The 25,280-nt window shown below is 44.5% G+C and overlaps 1 protein-coding gene across 1 annotated transcript; it reads left to right on the plus strand.

The window, feature by feature from the left end:
• Positions 1 to 151: 151 nt before the first annotated feature.
• Positions 152 to 24,512, plus strand: mark4a (MAP/microtubule affinity-regulating kinase 4a). Its single transcript, XM_034550071.1, has 18 exons — positions 152 to 387; positions 2,369 to 2,566; positions 3,556 to 3,609; positions 7,642 to 7,690; positions 8,116 to 8,181; positions 11,839 to 11,909; positions 11,995 to 12,051; positions 12,595 to 12,831; positions 15,917 to 16,036; positions 16,125 to 16,224; positions 16,350 to 16,459; positions 16,903 to 17,089; positions 17,783 to 17,994; positions 20,709 to 20,812; positions 21,234 to 21,512; positions 23,164 to 23,246; positions 24,290 to 24,334; positions 24,448 to 24,512. Exons 1-18 carry the CDS (start codon positions 334 to 336, stop codon positions 24,510 to 24,512), a joined length of 2,091 nt encoding a protein of 696 aa, XP_034405962.1. The 5' UTR covers positions 152 to 333.
• The last annotated feature ends 768 nt before the right edge of the window (positions 24,513 to 25,280 follow it).

Consider the following 25,280-nt stretch of genomic DNA (forward strand, 5'->3'; position numbering starts at 1 on the left):
TGATCCGGCCGTGTTCGGTGTATTTTCTATTCTTTTTTCTTTTTTTTGCAAAGTGCATGGTGGAAAAAAAATGCAGCTTGATTGAGAGGACTCCCCCCCCCCCCAACATCCCCCCGCCACCGCCACCACCCCCCTCTCTCCTCCAGATATTCGTCGCTGCCATGACAGGCAGAGGTCTCCTCTCGACCGCGGCTCGGTCGACTGGAGAAGAGGCAGATTGAGTCGGGGTCGCGTCTGCGGATGTTATTGTGTCCGTTCGGAGCCCCGTGAACAGCATCCGCGCGAGCGCACCGCGATTCTCACTCAGGGAAAGAGGGGAGAGAGTAAAACAACATGTCCTCTCGGTCTGCATTACCGTCTGGGAACGACAGGAGTACTGGAGACCATGTAAGTGCAATTGCAGCCTATAGTCTCTGTGTTTGTGTGCATGCAAAGGATAAACCGTGCATCCCTGCAAAAAAGAGACAAAAAAAAAATCTCCTATTATATATGTGGCCTTTGGCATTCATTCACTGGGTTTGTTCACACAGTGTAGGCGAAGGGGGGGCATGGATGGATGCAGCTATGTGTTCCTCATTGGGTGCAAGATATTGGAAATCAGGTGATATTGGATGTACATTTTTAAGCAGAACAGGCTCTTTTATTATAAAGGGCTAACCTTGAGTGTCTGCGCAGCGAGAGAGCGGAGCAGCCCGAAATGAGTCCACCCGCATCCGATAACACTCAGTGGATATGCGCAGAAAGCCGGAAAAACCAGCCGTCACCTCTTATTATAAGAGATGTCACATTAGACTCCTTGCTGCTGCTGCTGCTGCCTCCTGTGTGTGTGTGTGTGTGTGTGTGTGTGTGTGTGTGTGTGTGTGTGTGTGTGTGTGTGTGTGTGTGTGTGTGTGTGTGTGTGTGTGTGTGTGTGTGTGTGTGTGTGTGTGTGTGTGTGTGTGTGTGTGTGTGTGTGTGTGTGTGTGTGTGTGTGTGTGTGTGTGTGTGTGTGTGTGTGTGCGCGTGTGCGCGTGCGTGCGTGCGGTGCGCGCGTGTGCATTAACCAGAAATTGGATGGGTGGGATGTGAGCGTAGAAGGCCACAATAAATGTATGGAGAATATGTGGGTTTGTTCGCATGAAGCGAAGGGGGATTACTGCGTAAAATGATGTGCAGTCCGTTGCTGCGCATCCTACAAAGCGCCCAACCCCAGAGCCAGTGGGTGTCAGACAGCGCCATACATTCAGTACAGTGGAGAACAGTAGCGGCCTCTAATGAAGACGGAGGCAAAGGGGATTTATTCATGTGAGACAGACGGAATATGACAGAGTCTATCTCTCTATCGCTCTATCTGCACACTCCTTATGAATGTACCCTCCATCGAAATGGGGACATGACTGATTGGCGTTGCATTATGGCATTTCTCTTCCCTAAACACTTCTGGCAAAGACTCCAAGTCCCCCCCCTCCCCCCCCCACACTCATCTGTTTGTTAGCAGAGCTCTCAGCACAGAGGCATGGTTAAGCCAGTAGATTGTGAGAGTGTAGGGGGGGGACTGGATGTGCACAAGCGTGTGAGTTTACACTGTGTGAGTTCACAATTGATTAGGAACGCAGAGCCGTTTCCTTCCACTTAAAATGGATCTCTGGCTCTTGCTGTCGTCCCTTCCACAATTAAACGCCAGTGACAGATGAGTGAATGGACCGGGGTGGGGGTGTTGTGTTGCTAGGTGTGAGGCCCGATAGCACCCTCGCTGGCATCTTTAGATTTGGAGAGGCATGGGTCCAAATTGGCTCAAGGTGGAGCATGAGAACAGGGGAGGAGGGAGTGAAGGTGGGGTGTGCGTGGTTGTGTTTGTGTGTCTGTGTGTGTGGAGCTGAGAGCAAGATGACATGAGGGACGGGTGGGGTAGAAGTGTGAGGCCTCGAGGCCCGGGACTGGCCAGGGACCACTGTGCCGGCATCTGCTCCCTCATTCCTGCTGTACATCCCTTTCTCCACCCTTTCATCGGCTGTCTCCTTTTTCTCTGCACCCCCCCACCCCCCACCCCACCCCCCCACACCACCACCACCACCACCATCATCATCATTTCCCCTCTGTACTTTCCTAGTCACATGACAAGAATCTGCTTCACACTGCGATGCATCCGGCTCCGTTCGTGTAAATGCACGTTGTTGTCCTCCCTTTGTCTTCCGCTTGGTTTCCTCTGTGAGCGTTGTTCGTGACTCAAGCTTCCGGAGCGCTGTGGTCCAGAGTCCAGGCGGTAACGTGCAGCAGCAGCTGAGGGGGCTGTGAGCGCTCCGGGGCGACTTCAGGTTTTCCGGCGGGACAGTGCGTGACCACCCCTTCTCTCTTTTTAACCTCGCCCCCACACTTTCTTTTCTTCCAGCATGTGGCGTTGGGGGCCAGCCGCTCCGACAAGGCCACCAGCCAGTCCAGCCGATCGCTGGGCGCCCGCTGCAGGAACTCCATCGCCTCTTGCTCCGACGAGCAGCCGCACATCGGCAACTACCGCCTGCTCAAGACCATCGGCAAGGGAAACTTTGCCAAGGTCAAGCTGGCCCGCCACATTCTGACGGGCAAGGAGGTCAGTATTGGGAGGGAGGGAGGAGATGATGGATGATGAGTGCGGGGTTAGGAAAGCTGTTGCTGGTGTCATGAAGATGTGATTCGGTCGAGTATTGGGGGACATATCATGTATCTGTACCCACAGCTTGAGAACTTCCTGGTGGACCGTATTTTTCTCACAAGCCAATTAGAGCAGACTGGGTTCTTTCTCAAAGAGATGGCAGCTAAAACAGAGACTTTCAGTCGGAGGGTAAACACAGGTATATTCAGACAGGTGGTATGAGCAAAATCATTTGTTTTTTCAACATTAAAGCAGGTAAACATGTTCTAGTAGAAACCCTGAGTATGAACCTGAGAATGAGAATGATATGTCCCCTTTAAATCTGCAACGTCACAGTTTTCACTATATATTTAAAGAAGTAAATATTATAGATGTAAATGTGACCTCTTAATGGAATCTACTCTATTTAAAGTTTCTCCGGTCAACAATGCTTTTTCAGTCAAATATCAAGCTAGTGGATTGATTTATGGCAAATGATTTCAATCCACAAGGGTGGCACATGTTTATATGTTGTCACTAATTGCTTCATAATACTAGTAATGAAGCTTAATAGATCCCTCATAAACCATTGAGAAAAAACATTGGGATGCTTTGACTGATATGACCACTTCTTCTTAATAGGTTGATCAAAATGTATAACTGCATTATTACCGAGAAAAAAAGACCAACACTGGAAATAATTTACAATGTGGCAACCCAAAATGTGTTATTATAATTTACTCAAGACTTAAAGCTTAAGTACAGTGATTGATTGTATTTGCCCATGTAAAAGATTGCTCCATCGACCCTGGTGCACAAATAGATGTTATGTGTGTTACACTGAGATAGGGCTGTATATTGTTCAATAGGGAGAGCTAGTAATGACATCAAAATGAATGAATGGAGGCACATTGTAATGGTGGTTTGTTTACTTTTCTCATCAAAATCTTGCTTGACATCTCTTCCAGGTTGCAATAAAAATCATTGACAAAACTCAGTTGAACCCAACCAGCCTACAAAAGGTGAGTTTCCCCCTCTCCATAGCGATGGTGTGTTTATTGAGGAACATGTGCCTCGTGTCCTCAGGTACAGAAGCTGAAACACACATCTCATACGATCGGCCCTCATCGGCAGCAGCCAGGCATCCGGCATGTGGAGAGGTTTCGGTCACATTGATGAAATTCAACGAAATAGATGTCACGCCGTCAGGGACTTGGAGAGGTTCAGGTTTATCCTCAGCTGTTCCCTCCTCAGAGAGGGTTGGGGGTTGAGGGTGGGAGGGTGGGGGGGTGGGGGGGGGGCTCGTGGGATGTGGGGGCTCATGGGATGTGATGTTGTTTGGCAGGTGCTAGGAACTGGATGGGATTGAGAGGAGACCTCTGCTCCGGAGATCATCTCTCCTCTCTGGGGCTAATCACTGCCTTGAGAGCGGTGTGTGTGTGTGTTTGTGTTCTTAATTCGTTTTCCAGTCTGTGATGTTTGAGGCTCGCTGGCCATTTCGTCGTGTCTACAGAAAAGCCTTCTCTGTTTGTCACAAAGAAAGGCTTTTGATTTCTTCTTCTTTTTTTCCTGCTGTGGTCAGCAAATTTGAGTGTTGAGCCTGTGAGGTGGACTCTGGAGGTTTGTTGTGCGTGAAGGTCAGAGGTGGAAAATAAAGGACACTTTGGTTTCGCCACTCATCAAGGACAACCGCGATGGCACACGTGATTCAGACACAGGGAGCAGGAGGGCCAGGGAGCCGCAGTGCCGGGAGCCGCGGGGCCAGGAGCAGGAGGGCCGGGAGCAGGAGGGCCGGGAGCAGGAGAACCGGGAGTATGAGGACTGGGAGCAGGAGGGCCGGGAGTAGGGGGACCGGGAGCATGAGGGCCGGAAGCAGCAGGGCTGGGAGCAGGAGGACCGTGAGCAGGAGGGCCGGGAGCAGGGGGGCTGTTCAATATCCGGACGCGCCGTGGCTTGACGTGAAAGACCCGTATATCTCCAGTTTATCTCGAGAACACATTAATCTGGATCGCACAGAGTCAGGTCAAGAAGTATCTCGCAGTGAGGGAATATGAGCACAAACAGCCCAATCAACCCATATTTGTCCATAATGCTTAGTGTTTACATGTGCATATGGGCCAGAGCGCCTCCCCCATTTAGCCACAAGTGATTCCCTCTCTTATCTCCTTATACCTCCCTATTTATTATTTTGATTTATTTTCATTTGGCTTTGTTGTTGTAAATAATCTTTTCTCCAATCAGTGCAATGGTAGCGGTGACATTGGGTTGTTACAGTAGGATCAAGGCTTTAGCGCATAAAAGTTCTCTCTTCCGAACCACCCTGTTGGCCCTTTGATCGCTGGCTTCCTGTAATCTTGATGACTCATCATACTTCTGGTACTTATATCATATACCATACCTGCTAGATTATAAAATGCTCTGCAGCAACTGTAATCCCAATTTGTATGTTATCCTGCCTGGTGCTTTTTAATTCTTTTTTTGGACCGGGTACCGGCTGCCACGAGAGACAATGGAGAGGAGAGAGGCGCCCGCTGATTGGAGAGATTGCTCTCACTATTGGTCGGTGATGATAGCGGGGCTTCTTTACATACCCGTGGGCTCGAGAAAATCCTCAGCACCGAAGACATGAAAGAGCCAATATTAGCATAATCTGGACGGTAATGTATGTAGAGAGGAGAAGGAGAGAGGGAGTTGTATTGTATAGAGGAGGATAACAGAGGGGTAGGAAGGAAGAAAGGAAGAGGGAAGTGAAATACAAACGTTAACATCTGTGAAGACAAAATAGCAGGTTATAGGAGGAGAGCTGTATCTTGGCCTCTGATGTTGGAGGACACCAAGCATGTCATTGAGAAACAATATATCTATTTAATACTTACATTTGATCACAATTAGTTTATATTGTTAATTGACGCCAGCAGCCTTTGTCAGCTTTATCGCAGCATTGCTATTTTTTTGCGGTCATTAGCGATGACCGAACATGTTGCCTGGGGATTGTTTATTGTTTTGACAGATCTGACCGCTCAGTGCCCGCTGTGACGAGCACGGGGGGGCGGGCTGGGATTAATGGGACGTCTGGATGATGAGACGCTTCAGCACTACGTATCCCAAGATTCCATCTGAACACAGCTGGAGAAGCTGGGGAAAGAGCCTGGTCTTAATACCTGGGTCCCTATGGCAACAGTGGCGTTGGGGTCGCCGCTTGAGAAGAAGACTGCCGGAGATGAATTGAATGAAGGAGGAGGATGGAGGGAAAACAGGAGGGGGGTGAGGTGAGGTGAGAAAAGAGGATAGAAAAAAAACATAATTTTTACCCTGGTTGGTGGAGTTGACGATATGGAGGACAGTCACTGGTTTTCAGCGATGGCCTTTTTGTTGTAGACATGAAACCAAGGGAGCTGGCTCAAATCTGTCCCCCAGAGGAGGCATATCACACCACAGGGAGAAGTGATCGAATGGAGAGGAGAACTTTAAGGCTGCAGATTCATCCCATTTGGTGTTGTTGTTGTTGTTGTTGTTGGCGAGGGGGCTTTGTTGGTTGTCGTCACCCTCGCAAATTCTCATTTGGATGAATATCAGAGACGGCAAGTGATGGTGTTATTTTTAAGACAAAAAGTATAATGTGTGTGCTTGTCCTGGTCCACCTCCCCCATCCCCCCGATCTCTTCGGGGTTCTTCGTTTGATTTCAGCAACTGAATTGATCTCACATTCGTGTGCTATAAAGACTATATGACACACAACCACAGCCCAGGGCTCATTTTTTTAACAGACATTTAATCTATGAAGTGGTGTATTAAAACAGTTGCTTTCCATTGTGATGATCATTCCTACAATGCTGTCAGACTCATGATGGACGGTTAATCAAGAAAGAATCAGAATCAATGCAGCAAAAATGTATCATCAAGGCATCATCTTTTTTTACTACCCACCTTCGTCTTGTTAAAACCTGGCCCCTACATTACCCACAATGCAACTCGCCCACTAGAGGTTTGGGAGTAGATTCAGGCATGGTGTGGGGTAGCAGCAGTTAATGTAGCCTGGAGCAGAGAATCTGTTCAAACTTGTAGTCTTCAGACCCAACTCGTGACATCACTTCCTCAGACTATGCACAACCTCATCTGGAAGGCGAGATGCAACTTTTTTCATAAATGCATTGTAGCATTCCTCCCAAACACCTGGAAACACACTGTGATGTCCCCTGATGCTGATAGCTATTGTTACAATATGTGAATCTTCCTCCAAAGATTATTCTGCAGCTGCTCAAAAGGCCAAATTTGGGGCTATTTAGCTTCCAAATCGTGTCTTCTTTAAGACAAGTAGAGAGAAAATATCCTAAATTCAAATTTAGGTGTTTTTTTTAAACTACTTTGTCTATTTGCGACTGTAAATTTCTCCTAAATTCACCAAAAGTTACTATTAGATAATGCCTCTTTTGCATATCTAAACAGACACTTTCTCCAAAGTTGTAATTTAAATATATTGCCTTAATTCCATAAATTAACTGGGGAAGTTTCATTGCGATATCTATTGGTTACACTGTGACCCTCCACACCCAGGTGTCCAGTGTGCCCATTGACAGTAAAGGGAATGGACTGGCAGGATTCACAAGACATTAGTGTCAGCTTGCACCGTCCAGGTGAGCCGCCGCTCCTCTGACAAGGGGCTTATCACTCCTGAATCTCATCAACTCATTCCAGGGAGATTCAACGCACGGATTGGTCTTTGGCCTCGAACATTTGCTGACATTATCCACATCTCACATTAGGATGTTTACAAGAAGAACAAACATAGGAATCATCATGAGTGTTTTTCAGCTGTTGGAATTAATCACCGTCCTCTTAAAATGAGAAAAATATGCCGTTCTCATTTGTATTAATCAGCCTGACCTGGGACCTGAAGACATGGGCATCAATGGCAATGCCAATGCTTCTCTTGCCCCTCGTTGCTCCACACTAAAGCACAGATTCACGGCAACGTGGAGAACCAGTGTTGAACACACCAGGTCTATCATGTCTAATATCAGCAAGGCATTAAAATTCAGTTTTCTTCTTCCCAGCTCTTTCGGGAGGTACGAATAATGAAAGGCTTAAATCACCCAAACATAGGTAAGGCGTGTGTGTGTGTGTGTGTGTGTGTGTGTGTGTGTGTGTGTGTGTGTGTGTGTGTGTGTGTGTGTGTGTGTGTGTGTGTGTGTGTGTGTGTGTGTGTGTGTGTGTGTGTGTGTGTGTGTGTGTGTGTGTGTGTGTGTGTGTGTGTGTGTGTGTGTGTGTGTGCCCAGACGGAAGTGTAAAGCTTTGCGTTCGTTGACTGAACTGTAGCGAGTGACATCTCATGTCTCACATGGAGGTCACCAGGTTGGATTGCGTAAAGCTGAAATGCCATATGGATAAAAAATAATAATAAACACAGTATTATGGCAGGTTATTGGTATTAAGACAGAAAGGCAGACTGCTGTGCTGTTATTTATGACGGGAGCAGGATTTGTTGATATCTATATGATTTGAATGCTTCTGCTTCTGTTTTGGGCCAGTGCAACTGTTCGAGGTGATCGAGACGGATAAGACCCTTTACCTGATCATGGAGTACGCCAGTGGAGGTGAGTACATCGGGCCTACATACTATGTGTGCAAAGGATGCAGAAGGTCACAGGTCTGGTGGAACTACGGCTTGTCCGAGTGGGAACTCTCAGATACAGGAAATACCAGTGGCGGCTGGTGGAATTGTTTTCTGGTAGGGCCATCCAATCAATTTCAGCAAACATCCCAGTATGATTCAATGCAAAAAAAGTATCAAACACGCATTTCTACTTTGTAGTTAAATATTTAATATTTTTCCAACACTGATATAATAAGGACATCTTAATCATATATATATATATATATATATATATAAAATCATATAATGATATTCTGTATAATATGATATATAAATACCATCTAATGTAAATATACAATATACATATAAATATATTATAATGTATAAATAGCGTATAATATAAATCACATATATATGTATGTGTATATATATATATCCTTGATGGACTGGCGGCCTGTCCAGGGTGTCCCCTGCCTTCGCCCTATGTCAGCTGGGATAGGCTCCAGCGCCCCCGCGACCCTAATGAGGATAAGCGGTATTGAAAATGGATGGATGGATGGATGGATATATATATATATATATATATATATATATATATATATATATATATACATACATATATATATTTATATATTAAGATGCCACTATAAACCTTGTTAGGGTTCAAATGTGTTTTTATCCACCTCCTCATTGTGTTTCTTCACCTCAATACTGTGTCCGTCATCTAGCTGGCAGTGGCGTTCACTTTGCCCAATATGGCTGCTTGACAGAGTTATCCACGTGTGTCCTGGTGTTCTCATGTTTTCTTAATTCTTCCAACAAGTGCTTCATGTCCCTTACTCCTGTAATTGTTCATGCTGGATCTGTCCCTGTTGATTTTACCGGGTTGGGTCTTCTTGGAAGAGAAGTGCTCACGTTCGTGCTGGCAGTTTCATGTTGTTAAAAAAAGAAGAAAAAAAATGCGCCTGACGAGATCGCGCAGCTTTTGGACCAGATGACTTTGGCCCAAAGCTGAACCTATTTTAGGACGCGGATTGGCTAAGTTATATATCACTCATTTATATCTTTAATCAGTAATAGGCTAAACTGCTTCTTAGACCCGCCTCTTCTGGGCCAAAACAATTCGGCCATAGCTGCAGCTGAGAAACGCAGACAGGTGGAGACGACGTGCAGGACATGCAGGAAAAGCATATATTTCGCGCAAATATCCTATTTTACAAATATTACTGGGTATATTCCATATCTCCAAAAAACAAATATTGTTGACAATTTGTATAATTTATAAATATAATTAATATTATTATTTTTTGTATACTCCTTTTTTTGGGGGGGGGGGGGGGGGGGGGGGGGGGGGGTTAAAGGTGGGTGGGGCCAGGATCCGTGGCCATCTTTTTGCCAGCCGCCACTGGGAAATATGCTCATTGGCCTTGCAGAGAGTTAGATGAGAAAAATAATGTCTGTGTGCAAGCTGTTTCCCCCAGTCGTTATGCTCAGCTAAGCTGTGGCCTTACATTTACAGGGAAGACAAGAGAGAGCATGTTTGTCAAAAATGTGGTAGTATTTCTTACAAGTTACACAGCTTTATCCTCTGCAGTTGAGGGGGATTATAACAAATTAGAGCTTACACTGTTCATAATGATGAATACTGTTGATGCCAAAATATGACCTTCTGTTTCAGTAGTATTTAATCTTTTGAAAATCAAGTGAAATTATTTCACTATTGTTAAGTGTCTTTTCAAACTGTTATCAACAAAAATTTAGTTTTTGTATCTATATGCATCGATGCATTCACCACATTACTAGTTTTTTATTTTACTTTCTTTTACTCTTTACCCATCCAAACTCATGATGCTCTGGCACTCTGCGGGACCATGCAGTCACCATTAGATGACTGTGTACTCCCACCTCATCGGTGCTGTACGGTTCTATATCCAAACGTAATAGAGTATGGAACCACAACATAAATAACTGAGCAGCCGCCATGCGGTAATGCTGCTACTGTTAAAACTGACTTTAGACACAGTTTCAGGAGTGATGACAGCACATTGCATTCAATGCTCCTCCTCTGGTTCTATTTGTGGCGGTTTTTTGTCACCAATCCCGATTGTCTGTGTTCTGGCCAAAACCGTATCGTTTGCTCACTGTGACCTTGGAGAATGACACAGACTCAGTTTCAAATGTGGCTTTCTGTCAAGCCCAAAGTGCTTTAAGTTCAAGATAAAAATGACCATAAGGATGTATTCGGGAGTTGTAGTGGTGCCTGAATGGCTAAAACAACTATCTATCTTCATAAATAGTATATTAAGTATGCATAATATGACATCCAACAACAGTTCTCTCTGTTAACCCAAATACTCTAGCATCCACTCAAACACAGTGATAGTTAAACAACATCTAAGGGAGTGATGATACTGGATGGGTAGGGTCAGAAAAGGAGTGGGGGTATGTAGGGGGGGGGGGGTCTGTCATAATTGTATTTAGGGGTGGGAAACACCAGAGGGCCCACGATACCAAATTATCAGGATATACGATATTATTGCTATTTTCTGATATTGCCATATGCTGACATTGCAATATATTGCGGTTTATTAACTATCTTCATTTTCAAATTTCATTTTGCAGTTTGACAACAACAACCTGTTTTATCTTATAATATTTGTTTTTACTCGGTTCAGCTCACTTTAGTTCATTCCTAAAGGGCCTATAACCAATGAACTCTAATATTAATTATCATCATCAACCATTTCCTTTTACTTTTGGTTTCAGTCATCTGTAGCGGGGATTTGCATAAAAACACACAATTACGATGAGGAGGAAATAAAAGCTTGTATTTTAATAGGCTAAAATGATGAAGTAGTGATATTTTTGACGTTGGCAGAGATGATAATTCTAGTTTATGAAGTGAAATATAAAATGCAATCCCACCGTATTAATTTACAGTCCATTCTCTTCACTCAGAAAAGCTTTTCGGTCATTAAGAAGTTGTATTTCTACGTCATATTTATGTGAAGCCGATGCCAAATTGGTATAAGCTGAAAAATGATACACTATCTTCTGTTTACAGTCATGCATACGTCATAGAAATAGAATAGTAGGGACGGACATTCCCATTCAAATCAACGTAGCAGGATGGCACCTTAACTTTAGCCATATTAGCCGTTAGCTATATTAGCCGCATAACCCCTCAGGGTATTGGATTAAGCACGGGTGCACTTAATTGCTTGTGAATTCAGCTTATTCATGTTTAAGAGGAAGATTGTGTTATTTCCTTCATCCAAAGCCACTTTAATGTAACAAGATTGGAGGGTGGATTTTGTTATATTCTGTTAGCCTAGCCAGGCTAGCCGTTTCCCCCCTGTTTCCTATCTTTCTAAGCTAAGATAAGACCAGCTTCACATTGAACCCACGGTTATGAGAATGCAATCACTCTTCTCTGTGATGGTCTTCTGTATGTGAATAAGCGTATTTCCCAAAATGTCAAACTCTTCTTCAATGTCTGTGTCCTCTCTTTTCCGTGACCGCGAGACTAATTTCTCCTCCTGGACAATAAAGTCGACACCTTGACACCACTTGCACCGTATAAATATAAAAAAGTGAATTGATGTGATTGGAATTGATTGCGTGTATCAGCAATATGATCTGTCTCCTCTGCTCATAGGTGAAGTGTTTGACTACCTCGTGTCACATGGGAGAATGAAGGAGGTTGAAGCCAGAGCCAAATTTCGACAGGTAGGAATACATTGCCTCTTGCATTGCACCGACTCTCCCATTCAGTCGTAGTACTTCAGATTTGTCTGTCTCGTCGTGTTCACAGATTGTCTCCGCTGTCCACTACTGCCACACCAAGAACATTGTCCACAGAGATTTGAAGGTGAGAGGCTATGAAGATGTGTTTGGGGCTGCTTGTCAGAGACCTGGTGGATTAGGACTTGTCCAAGGCTGTGGGTATTTCTTCCACTGACAGATTACACTGAACAGAAAGTTATAATCTGGGACTAGTCTTAATCTGTGTCTGTGAAAAGAGTCTTTTAGCATCTTAATCGCACGGTGAGGCGCTTGTGAGTGGAGCAGCAGGGAAGGGTAGGGGGCAGCCAGAGCCTGTTCTAATAGATTATTACAGCCCCAAACACACACAGTGAGTGACATATTAACAGTGTGAGTCATGTACAGTATCCATGTTGTTGGACAACACGCAAGCTCCACCTTCACCCGCCCCTTCCCCATCAGTCTCTCATTTGCGCTCTTTCTTTTGTGTTCTCCTCCTTTCTCATTCCTCTTTCTCCTACCCCATCCCACTATTTCCCCCCCCCCCCAACGTGTTGTTCTATGTCCCTTTTCTACCTTCTCTCCCTCCTGCTGTCCATCCCTTCTGCCTCCTCCTCCTTTTTTCGACGTCAATATATGTGCGACTCAGGCGGAGAACCTTCTACTGGACGCCGACGCCAACATCAAGATCGCCGACTTTGGCTTCAGCAACGAATTCACGCTGGGCAACAAGCTGGACACGTTCTGCGGCTCGCCGCCCTACGCTGCCCCCGAACTTTTCCAGGGCAAGAAGTATGATGGGCCCGAGGTGGACGTCTGGAGTCTCGGAGTCATCCTCTACACGCTGGTCAGCGGCTCGCTGCCCTTTGATGGGCAGAACCTGAAGGCAAGTGGATGGAAGGGAGGGACAGTCTGTCGATCTGGTTACATCCAGGGCCGGGAGTTTCTCTCAGAGGGGTTACGGTAACAATAATGGGTTCACATGTATTTAAATGTTTACCTGATTTAGTCAAGATGATATTGTTTCTCCTCTCTCTCTCTCTCTCTCTCTCTCTCTCTCTCTCTCTCTCTCTCTCTCTCTCTCTGAGTGGAAGGAGTGCTGAGAGTAGGGAGCGTGTTAGTTGAGAGCGGTATTGGCTATATTAATTTTCTTCACCGGGTAATGTGGGGTATGAGAGCGGGTAGCGGGGTGTAGAGTTCACAGGGTTGTGTGTGGGTGTGGTGTGTGTGTGTTTATGTCTGCGTGCTAAGCGCTAGCATGGGGCTGCGCTACCTAACCAGGAAGCACGGGGTGAGGATCACGCCTGTGTTCAGTGGAGGACTGCAGTCTAGCAGTGGGGGAGCTGGTCGGCCACGGCAGCGTAAAGTCCGCTGCGCGGATGAATAAAGCCGTGGTCATTTTTCTTCTTCACCGACACGGTGGTGGAGAGCAGGATTGTGGTGTTCGACACGCATGTCCCCGTCTCTCCTCTGTACACACCGGCAGTTAAGGTGACGTCCCGCCGTTCGTGAAGGATGAGAGTATAGTGGGAGAACTTTCCAAGTATGGGAGGGTTATATCCCAGGTGAGGAAGCTGTCCTATGGGTGCAGGTCTCTGCTCTTGAGGCACATGGTGACTCACCGGAGACAATGTTTCATGGTCCTCAACGACAGGAACGAGGTCTTGAACGGATGATTTTGTGTATGTCTGTTTCGCAACATCAGACAACATGAAATGTCTTAGTTGTGGGAGGGAGGGAGGGAGGGACACCAGAGCAAAGCCTGTCCTCAGAAGACATCTGGTGGACAGGACGGTGCCAAGGAGAACCCGACGGAGAGAGACACCGAGGAGGGCGGAGGGGACAAGGAGGGAGGCCAGGAGCAACAACGGGAGGAGGAGGAGGCGGGTGGGGTGCAGGAGGTGAGCACAGAGGGGGGAAGTGGGGTGCAGGAAGTGAACACAGAGGGGGGAAGTGGGGTGCAGGATGGTATATATGTAGGATAGATATGTATGTATGTATGTATGTATGTATGTATATATATATATATATATATATATATATATATATACACGTCTATATATACAAACATGTAGTTTGAAGGGTGTCTTTTTAGTCCTTGGGCAAGATACTTAACCCCAAATTGCTCCCGGAGTTGTGGCTACGGTGTGTGGAAGTTGTATGATTGTTAGTTAGTCCTGATGGGCAGGTGGCACCTTAGCTCCTTCCATCAGTGGAATGGGAGTGAATGGGTGAATGATAAGTAGTGTGAAAGTGCTTTGAGTGGTCGGAAGACTAGAAAAGCACTCTACAAGTACCGGTCCATTTACCATGTTTCAGGTCTTTTTGGGCCTTTGTTGCAGCTCAAAAACTGACATCCATAGAAAAGTTTGAGCATCTGCAGGTTAATTCCATACGCGATATGTTGTGATCCGCTAAAGTTAGGCACGTTACGAGATGAATAAATACCCTGTTTTTATCTCCGTCGCCATCTTGACTGTAAGTGAGCTTGGAAGGAGTTAGTGTGAGGGGAGAGGGGCTACTGAGTGCACTTTTCTAGACTTGGGTCATGGTATGAGTTCAGTTGACTGTGAAGAGTGATTTATAGAATGCCCTTTGGGCTGGTTCGATAAAGCCTGTAGTGGCTCAGTGTGGGAAGTTTAGATATAGCATCCTGATTTTAATGTGGGCCAGGACCGTAGTCTTCCTTCTCCTTCTTTAGTGGTTTAGTGGTTGCTTCATGGTGTTCACTGACTTGATAGTTTTATTTCACCAGAATTGTTGGTGAACCGTGGCAGCAGCCTCAACATACTTTCCCCCTTGAACCGTTCAGAAAGGTTCAGGATAAATAAACCAAATGAAACAAATGATCTAACCTGATTAGTAGAGAAGATTATTTGTTAGTGTTTTTAAAAAATGATTTCTCCTCGGAATACTTATCTCTATACAGTATTATTTTAATGTGTATAGAATACGTTATTTAGACTAGAGATTATTGGCCATTTAATTTCTACTCCTAATGTCCCCCTGATGATGATTAATAGTGTTAAAGCATTATTCTCTGTCTTCATCTGCTGTAATGTTATTGTGTAATAGAACCTGCTGCTAAAAGTAAAAAAATATATATTTATTTTGATCCAAAGTCCAGCAGATGTCAATGGATGGCCCCCTAGAGCTCCACCAGCGGACGAGAGACAAATGTATTTAACCCGTCTCATATCTGAGACGGTACTGCCTGCAGTGAGGGACCTGGGGACCTTAATGCAACAGAAACTTCTGACTGGTTTTATGGGATAAATTGTTTGAGATATGTTGTAATTTAACGTGGTGTTTAGTGTGTCGTGATGTAATGTGCTGTCACTGTCATATTGCCCAATACAAAAATAACCTCTTCTTACCATATCTTCTCACATAATTGTGAAAAAAGGCATCGATGCATCTGGTTCATAGACTGTATATAAGAATGTCCCCTGTTGGTTTGTGGACCACCGTTTTGAAGCCTTGCATTCGGCAACTTCGCCGTCACCATCTTGGATTGCGGCCGTTGCCATGTTGTTGTTTTCGGAACCAATGAATGGAAGTGACCATATTTGGAATGGGCAGGAGTTATGTAGAGACGTCGTATACAGCTCTGATTGAGACCTGTCAATCATAGTAAACCCACCCTGAAGCATCCCCTGCTTTATGGTCTATCTGACTCTAAATGGACCATCATTTAATAAATGAACATCATGCTGTATTGAAGAAGACTTAAAACTAGAGATTGAGACCATAAACTCATGTTTACAATGTTTACTGAAGGAATAAATCAAGACAGAAGGAGAGTCATTTTCTCATAGACTTCTATACAACTGGAAGAGTTGCCCCCTGGTGGTCAGTTGAGAGGATGCAAGCTTTAAGACACTTTAGAAATGGAGGCTACCTCCTGGTCTGGTTGAAGAGTTTGAATTTTAACAGCTGTATGTCTAACATGTGATGGTTCTGGCCAACAGGAGCTGAGGGAGCGTGTGCTGAGGGGAAAGTACCGCGTGCCCTTCTACATGTCCACAGACTGTGAGGGGATCCTTCGCCGATTCCTGGTGCTCAACCCTACCAAACGCTGCACCCTAGACGTGAGTACACACAAGCACAGGAGGTGCAACTTAGTGTTGTGGGAAATTCAAACACATTGATGCTTTTTCTGTGTCTCTGTTTCTACAGCAAGTCATGAAGGACAAGTGGATAAATTCAGGGTACGAAGAGGATGACCTGAAGCCCCACATAGAACCTGTTGAAGACTTCAGCGATCCGGCTCGCATAGGTGAGTCATCTGGGCCGCTGTTACTGCTAAGAGACCATAACAACCCTGGTCGATGTAGTTGAGATGCAAGATGTGTTCTATCACTCGTCTCTGGCCATACATATGTGGTGCTGTGTGTTCCTCAGAGGTGATGGTGGGGATGGGCTTCACTTCAGAGGAAATCAAGGACGCTCTGCTCAACCAGAAATACAATGAAGTCACCGCCACTTACTTACTACTGGGCCGCAAAGGCGATGTGAGTTATATGGATCTCCCCAATATTTATTTATGTATATAAAGTATTTGTCTGACTTACTAACCAGAGCAACTGGCAGGGACTGGAATACCAGGTTAATCACTAGTTGTACATGCAAAACTATTATACTTACCACTAGAGCTAGATATCAATATGTTTATGAACCCGTTCCAAATATATTATGTTTTAAATTCTTTACTACTTAAAATATTGACATATTATTGTAACTTTTTTAATTCATGCGTTAAATGTCATAATAAAATACATACTAATTTGCCAAATCTGTCTTAAATCAGAAATCTGGAGTGTATCTCCACTCTTTCTTTCTTTGTCGTCAGCTTTGTTCTACTGTGTTAGCTGCTTAAAAGAACATGTTGTAAATAAAGCTTGGAAAAGGAAACAAGGAAATATCTGGTATCACGAATATCACTGTGCCGTTATAGGAGGGCAGTGAGGCTCGTACAGCTAGTAGCCTGTCACTGGCGAGGGTACGGCCCAGCCCCATCACCAACGGGACCAACAAGCACTCCTCAGCCACCGGCTCCTCTTCATCCTCCACCTCCTCCTCACATAGCAAGACCCAGCGCAGTGCCTCCACCTACCACAGGCAGCGACGACACAGCGACTTCTGTGAGTCTCTTCTCTAACTTCTCTGACCTTTTATAAAGGTTCCACCTTGAACCCTTTCAGAGGGTTCTTCACATAAGCCCCTATGAGCACCGTTCTATGGTGTAATGGGTCCACCATGAACTCTCTCTGGAAGCTCTATCCAGAGCCTTTCCACCCATTTATAGTCCACGGATTACATCTAGAATGCTCATAGGGATTGCTACCGAGAACCCTTTTATATTCCAAGGGTTACATCTATAACGCACATAGGGGTTTCTACCAAGAACCCTTTTGTATTCCAAGTGTTTCATCTAGAACGTACATAGGAGTTGCTACCTAGAACCCATTTATATTCCACGGATTACATCTAGAACGCTCATAGGGGTTTCTACCGAGAACCCTTTTATATTCCAAGGGTTATCTAGAATGCACGTAGGGGGTGCTACCGAGAACCCTTTTATATTCCAAGGGTTTCAACTAGAGCCTACCCAGAGGATACCTTAGAAAACCTTTTTATTTACCACAGGTTTTATCGATAGCCCACCCAGGAGATGCTACTGAGAACCCTTTTGGAACCCCTTTTTTAAGTTTGCAGAGCTGTGACTGGCTGTACGCAGGGAATTTACATCCTGAACAACCCATTCGAGTTTATATGCAGAATATTCCTTATACGAGTCTCTGTGTGTCTGTGCTCTGCTGTCCTCCACAACAAAGGCGGGCCCTCCATGCCCGTCATGCACCCCAAACGGAGCCCCACTAACACGGGTGAGCGCGAGCTGCGGGAGGGACGAATGCCTTCACGTAAAACCAGTTGCAGCGTGATGGGGAGCCATAGCCTCCCCCCCTCCAGCCCAATGGTCAGCAGTGCCAACAACCCCAACAAGTCTGAGATCCCAGACCGCCGCAAAGACATGACCGCCACCACGGTGAGTGACAGATGTCCTCCTCAAGCAGAGAGAAGAAAGGGCGCATCAGCAGGGTCCATGGCCATGCCGCCGGGCCAAGGCAGGAGGCCGGCTCACCAGGCAGGAGTCATCAGACACAGCCAGGTCCAATGAGACGTGAAATTACAAAGACTCCGGGAGGAAGCACAGTTAGTAAGGTACAATGGAGAGATGTAAATTCATCCATAAGTAAAGAGAGAAGAGGAGATAGGTGCTCAGTGTATCCTAAAAACATCCCCCAGCAGCCGAAAAGCCTATAGCAGCATATCTAGGGGCTGGACCAGGGCAAACCTGATTCAGCCCTAACTATAAGCACTATTAAAGAGGAAAGTCTTAAGTCTACTCCTAAATGAGGTGACTGTCTGCCTCCCGGAGTGAAAGTGGAAGCTGGTTCCATAAAAGAGGAGCTTGGTAACTGAAGGCTCTGGCTCCGATCCTAATTTTGAAGACTCTAAAGCTACTTTGTGTGTTTTGAAAAGCGCTATATAAATTCGATGTATTATTAGGGTCCGAGCGACTGACAAAGTCAGTCCGAGAGGACCCTATTGAAATTGCTAGGGGTATTATTATTATTATTATTCGGCTTTTTATTTTAGAACATTGGGTGCATATTGGGGGTACTTAGAAATTTTAAAAACTAACCAAATTTGGCACGCTTGTCAGGCTTGGTGAAAATACACCTATGATAAAGGAGTCCAATTTTTAGTTTTTTAGTTGCTCTCTAGCGGCCCCTCAAAGTTTGACTGGCGACGCCCCTCACCCAGAATGTCCGATTGACTTGAAATTTTTCACACATGTCCATATCAACCTGCTCTACAAAAAAGCCTACTTAGATTTTCCGCCATTTTGAATTTTGTGAAAAACACCTAATTGAACGCCTATACTACATACTGGGGCCAAATCAATAAATATTGATATCAATCATATCAGTGAAGCCAGATGACCTAGAATATGTCAACCGTTTTTTTATATCTTATTGTGGTAAGGATCTATGGCCCAATAAACATCTTAGGGGCGTGTCTTGTTTTTCAATGCTCATAGCGTCAACACTATTGGGACTAATCACTCGATGTGCACATTGCATCCCTTAACATGTAAAACAAATATTGTGCGATTTGAACACTAGGGGGCGCTACAATAAATCGCCGAAGTTGGCCGTTTTTCGCTCGTTTTTGGCCCTTTTCACCGTTATACATTTAAGGTTATCTCCCACAAAAAAGATCCGATCGACTTCAATCTTCTTTACAGGATGATCTAAAGGCCTTGAAGATGATTATAAAAAACAGGGTTTTCACGGCTTCTCACTTGTCGTAATAAAAATGTAAATAAAATCCCAATATCTGTGTTGTTTTATCCTATAGACTGTTGCTATAACTAAACCAATCCTTCCAAAAATAATCATACGTGATGCCAGTCAAGGCCTGAACACATTTCCAAGAAGAAACATTAAAAATTGTCATAGGAACACCAACTAAAAAGTTTTAGACCAGAATATATATATATATATAATATATATATAAAATATACATACATATATATATATATATATATATATATATATATATATAATTTTAAATACATATTTGTTCTAAATATAAACTATATGTTTATAGACACAATATATATAATTATATCTGTATGTGTATAGACACGAGCGGCTCAAGATATTTCAGCAAATCGGTGGTGTAGAGGGATACGCAATTGCCTTGAGAATGGGGGACCTGTGTTCAAATCCAGGCCAGGGTTAAATTTTGCATCACTTTTTTTTTTTACCTTTAATTTACATGACGTAGTCTAGACTTCACGTAGAGACACATAGGAACACCTACTAAAAAAATTAAATGACAAGTTTTAGACAATAATGTCTTAATATACGCAAACTGCTCAAGTCTTTTTCATCAGATTGGTGGTGTAGAGGTATAAGCAACTGCCTTGGGAATGGTAGTCGTGTGTTTAAATCCAGGCCAGGGTTAATTTTTTCATCACTTTCTTTTCTACTTTTAATTTACATGACGTGGTCTAGACTTCACGTAGAGACACATGATGCATGTATATGTTCACATTCTCATTGCGCCCCCTACTGGCCAAAACAAAAAAGCCTAAAATGCTTCAGATTCACATGAAATTTACACAACATGGTCTCCACTTCACGTAGAGACACATGATGCATGTATATGTTCACATTCTCAAAGGTCAACTGGACTTGCTCGAATCTGCCAGAAACTTGTCCTGCATGTTACAAGTCACGGCCTGAGGATATTACTATCAGTAAGAGACTTTTAAGTGCTGCCGAACTATATTCAAGGTATAGTCGAAAAAGATGTGTTTTTAGTTTGCGACAAACGGTAAAACGTACGACTGCCGGCCCTGCATTCTCGGCCGAGCGGGTGGGCGTCCCGCCGGCGCCCCCGACTGGCACGAATGAGCGAAGACCCGTTCATCGCTGCTCGCAGCTTTAATTATTATTATTATTATTATTATTATTATTATTATTATTATTATTAATAAATCATAGATAGACATGAGGCGTAAACCTGGAAGTAGAAAACACACTTTAACAAAGAAAATGACCGTTTGCTGCTGGTGTCCCTTTTTTGTTCTGAATGTGATGCTGTAACAGTGGGTAGTGGAATTGGTTCCACTGAATTTTAAAGTGAGTGAATAACCTGCCTCTTACCTTTTTCTCCTCTCTGTAGAATAACATCCCTGGAAGCGCCATGACACGCAGGAATACATATGTCTGCACTGATCGCTCTGGCGCTGACAGGCACTCTCTCCTGCAGAACGGCAAAGACAACAGGTGCATTGCAGATCTTTAATAGGTAGATTAAAGTGGTAACTATTTGATGGAGCCACATCATCACATGGATCCGTTAAGCAATAACAAAAATCAATAATTGACTTAAAAAGGTAGCACTTTCAGTGGTTCTGTTGTGAGGAGGCTGTATGAAAATCTAAAATAGAACTTGGAAGCTTGCCAACGCTACCTTTCTGACCAAACTAGACATATTTCTTCCATCATACAGCTATTGTAGCTGAAAATAGACTAGAAGCCAACATAGTGTAAAGGCAATGGTGTACAGAGGTATACCAAATTTGGTGGAAAATGGAAATGGGGAGTTTATCTAAACCTAGTATATACATTTTAGGAAAGCAAATAATGGTAGAAAACAATATCTGGGCTAGCTTAAGACACAACCATTCCCTTTTCTACTCTGCAGCTCCCTGGGCCACCGTGTGCCGCAAGCATCTCCCTCCACGCTCAGCATTTCTGGCGCCGGAGCGGGCACCTCGTCCTCGGACCGGTGCCGCCTGACCCGAGGCTCCACCATCCGCAGCACCTTTCACGGGGGGCAGCTGAGGGACCGCGGGCCCCCGGTCTACTCAGCCCCACCCACTTCCCCTACCTTGTCCCACCATGACGCCAGCCCCCTGCCCCACGCCCGCACCAGGGCAACCTCCAACCTCTTCACTAAGCTGACCTCCAAACTCACTCGCAGGTAGATGCATGCTGCGTGTTATGTACCACAAGATGGATGCCACGCTCAGAGTTTGTGCATTAGATATGAAGCTACAGCCAGGAGACTGTTAGCATAGCTTAGCATCAATACATTTTGTTGCTATTTCCCCCTGTCTCCAGTCTTTGTGCCAAACTAAGCTAATAGTATGTTGGTTCTAACTTCATATTTACAGTACAGACATTGGTGGTATCGATCTTCTCATGTAACTCAGCAAAGCACTATATTTTTTTAAATGTCTACTAACCACTGAGTTATTTCTACTAACTATTCAGATCTGCAAATGTCATAAGTTTAACTTTAATTAATGTTTTGGTTTAAATTAAGTTGTAGTAGTTGTTGCTACAACTCTTCCTATCTCTCTCCACTCCACATAGCTTTTATCTTATTAGTGGTTCCCGAATGTTTTTTTGTGGTCATATGAAAAAGGGAATAATTAATCAGAATTGTTTTGGATGCCAGTATTTTAAATGCCTTCAATACAGCTTTAAATTCTGGATCGGGTATTGGAGAGTGAGTCTGTGCACCGATCTGATATCACGCTATTGTATCATTTATTAGCTCATTAACGCTACACACAAACAACAACACCTGTCACTCGCTACTCGATGCGTACATCCTGTCTGATCGGTACTGCACGTGTGCAAACTAGTTCTCCACACCGGCGGTTAAACACTCTTGTTTATCCTATTTATTCCTGATAACGCCACAACAAATCTGTGCTATAGAGAGCTAGTCAACGTTAGCTGTTAGCAGCCGGTGGGCAGCACGGCCCTGCTTGGCTCGATAATAGCTAACATACGTAGGTTCCATTGAGTTTCATGTGTGTGCCTTCAAGCCCTATTGATGAAGAATAATTTTTAGGCAAATGCCATTATGATGTGTTCAAATTTAATCTTGTAAAATGTAGCGTTTAGTGAAAAACTAGAACATATCCAGTTGTTTGAAGGAGATTTTTTCAAAGAAATATAAAATGGATATTAGAGAGATAATTCTGACCTTGCAAACACATGCTCTAATTCAATTCAATTCAGTTTATTTTGTATAGCCCAGAATCACAAATTACAAATTTGCCTCAGAGGGCTTTACAATCTGTACACATACAACATCCTCTGTCCCGGGACCTCACAAGCGGTTTATAATACAGCATTAAAACATCTAATGCCAAGATTTGTTTTTTAATCAAAGAAAATAAATATATAAAGATCGGGTCATCAGGTATCAAATGTAAAATATGTCTGCAGAAGCCCCTATATCACAAACCAAGAATATCAAACCTACGATATGAAATCACATAGCATTGTTCTGCCTTTAAGCTTGAGCACAGCCCTGGATATGGATCCACACTTATCAGAATATTGTATTCACCCCGGCCTTTTGGCAAGTCCTTCGGTGGCCCTGGATTATCCTCCGCTCCCCTCTCCCTCCCAGTCGTCATAATCACACATGTCTAATCTTATCAAACCTCAGCTTTATCCCCACCAATCGGCTTGTGCGCTGCGCTCTTTTTCCACCACTTGCTCTCCTGTGATTCAATTATATTCTCTCTTATTCCCCGACCCCACCCCCTGCTCTTCCCTCTTTTTCTCCATCTTTATCTTGTTGTGCTTTCCCCCCACTGTCATGGCATCAGGGTCAACCTTGACCCGTCCAAGCGCCAGGGCTCAAACAAATCAGTCTCGGGTTGTACTCTGCCACAAGGATCAAAAACAGTTAGTAAGTTCCCATGTCTCTGGCTTCTATCTTGTCTGCCTGACTTCTTCAGACCTCTATCTATGAATTCTTGCTTGTCTGCATGCCTTTGTTAATCATCTTCATGTCATGGTCCCACACACTTGGTTCCAAGCATGGTTGCAGCCAAGGAAGATTCATTTGATTCTTGTCTCTTAACTTTCAGTTGTTTTCAGTGTCATTGTCAGCATAGGCTGGCTTTAACAATTCGTTTGTGATCCTGGGTGTAATTGTACCCTTAGAAATGGTGTTTTATGTTTTCATTTAGTATTTGTGGTCGATGGGTTGACAGTCATTACATGTTACTCCATGTGTTGTTTGCGAGAATGGATGGGAATGCGTAGTGCCATGAACAGAGGTGACTGGGAGTCAAAGGACTGCATTTATATCTGCATGGTTTGAAGCTGGTGAGGAAACGGAAACGTGCATTCCAGTCAGGTGAGGACACACACATGCTTGTTGTTGTTGATGCTTGCTTGGTCTCACCGTTTGATACCCAGCAGGGCTGCATAATTAATCCAATATCAATCGCGATCATCAGGATTTCGGCATTCTGCAATTAAATCAACATGGCTTTTTCTGAAAATAATAGTTAGCCAGCCAACAGGGGGTCGATCCAGATGTTTTGGCTGTACACCCAAAGGGTGCTTTATGGCAAAGATGACACATTATGGTGTGTGAAATGGTACACACTTCCAGTCTCTTAATTTTCGAGCAGACGGACAAAACGTAAACACACTGAAACATCTTTACATAATAGCAGGAATGATGCGCAGCATGGATGTGAAAGCAGCGCTCTGTTTATTTATGTCAAATTGCAATAAAACAATGAATGAATAATCGTGATCGGGACCATTATTATATATTATTTTAATATTGCTAAAACATAATCGTGATTATCATTTGGGTCTTAATCGTGCAGCCCTAATACCCACTGCTGACTGCCATCTCATGTGAGAGCTGCTATTCAGAAGGCTCACAGGGCTCAAGTGGTGGACTCCCTCTCACTCTACCTGTTTCTCCCACAGGGTCACAAATGAATCTGAGGGAATCAGGAGATTTGCGGTCACAAGGTTAGTGCTCTTGTTCCTGTTGCAGGACAGCACTTAAAAGATATATGTTTTCTTTTTTATGAGACTAGTAGAATGCCCCCAATGTCTAAAAAATGTGTTTTTGACCTCCCTAGTTGCCATCTACCTTGGTATCAAAAAGCGTCCGAGCCCCGGGCCGTCGGACGTGGCTGGGATCTGAGAGGCGGTGTGCGGCGGGACCCTGCGGAGGTGGTTCTGGCCCTGCGAGAGGCGGCACTCGGGTGTGGCTGCCAGGTCCACCATGCCGGCCCCTTTCTGCTCTCTTGTATCCATGGCGTGGCAGGGGGCCGCGTGGCTTTCGAGGCCGAGGTGTGCCACCTTTCCACGGGCACCTCCGAGACTTCTAACGGGGTGCGCTACACGCGACTCTGGGGGACGCCGCTTGCTTTTCGGAACGTTGCCACCCAAATCTCCAAGGACCTTGAACTCTGAACTGAGGGGCGTGTTTGTGTACGAGTGCTTGTTGTTGTGTGAGCGAGTGTTGGATGTGTGCGCGCAAAGGGAGGTGGGGGTGGAAATAATTGAAGAAAAATATAGCAGAGAAGGGACGAGGGGCTGGACCCGAGATAAAAGACTCCTCCTTCTGTCTCTTTCATGACTACCCCCCCTACACACACACACACACACACACACACACACACACAGATACACACAGATTCACGCACACCTGACCCGTAAAGTCACACAAACTGAGGCCCCAATCACCCAACCCAGCTCAGCCAACTTCACTGAGCAACTGCACCCACTGGACCTGGATCAGACGGAATCTAGTTGAATATTTTTTATCGCTACTCTAGCCATACTGACTTTATTTTGTTATTTATTGCTCTGATCACTTTCACCATGACAGAAAAACATAATCTCTTGTGTACAAGACGTCATTAATCAGCCAGTCTTTTTTTAAATTATTTTGTATTATTCTTTTTAT

This window comes from Cyclopterus lumpus, chromosome 14 (genome assembly GCF_009769545.1).
Source record: "Cyclopterus lumpus isolate fCycLum1 chromosome 14, fCycLum1.pri, whole genome shotgun sequence".
Lineage (NCBI taxonomy): Eukaryota > Metazoa > Chordata > Actinopteri > Perciformes > Cyclopteridae > Cyclopterus > Cyclopterus lumpus.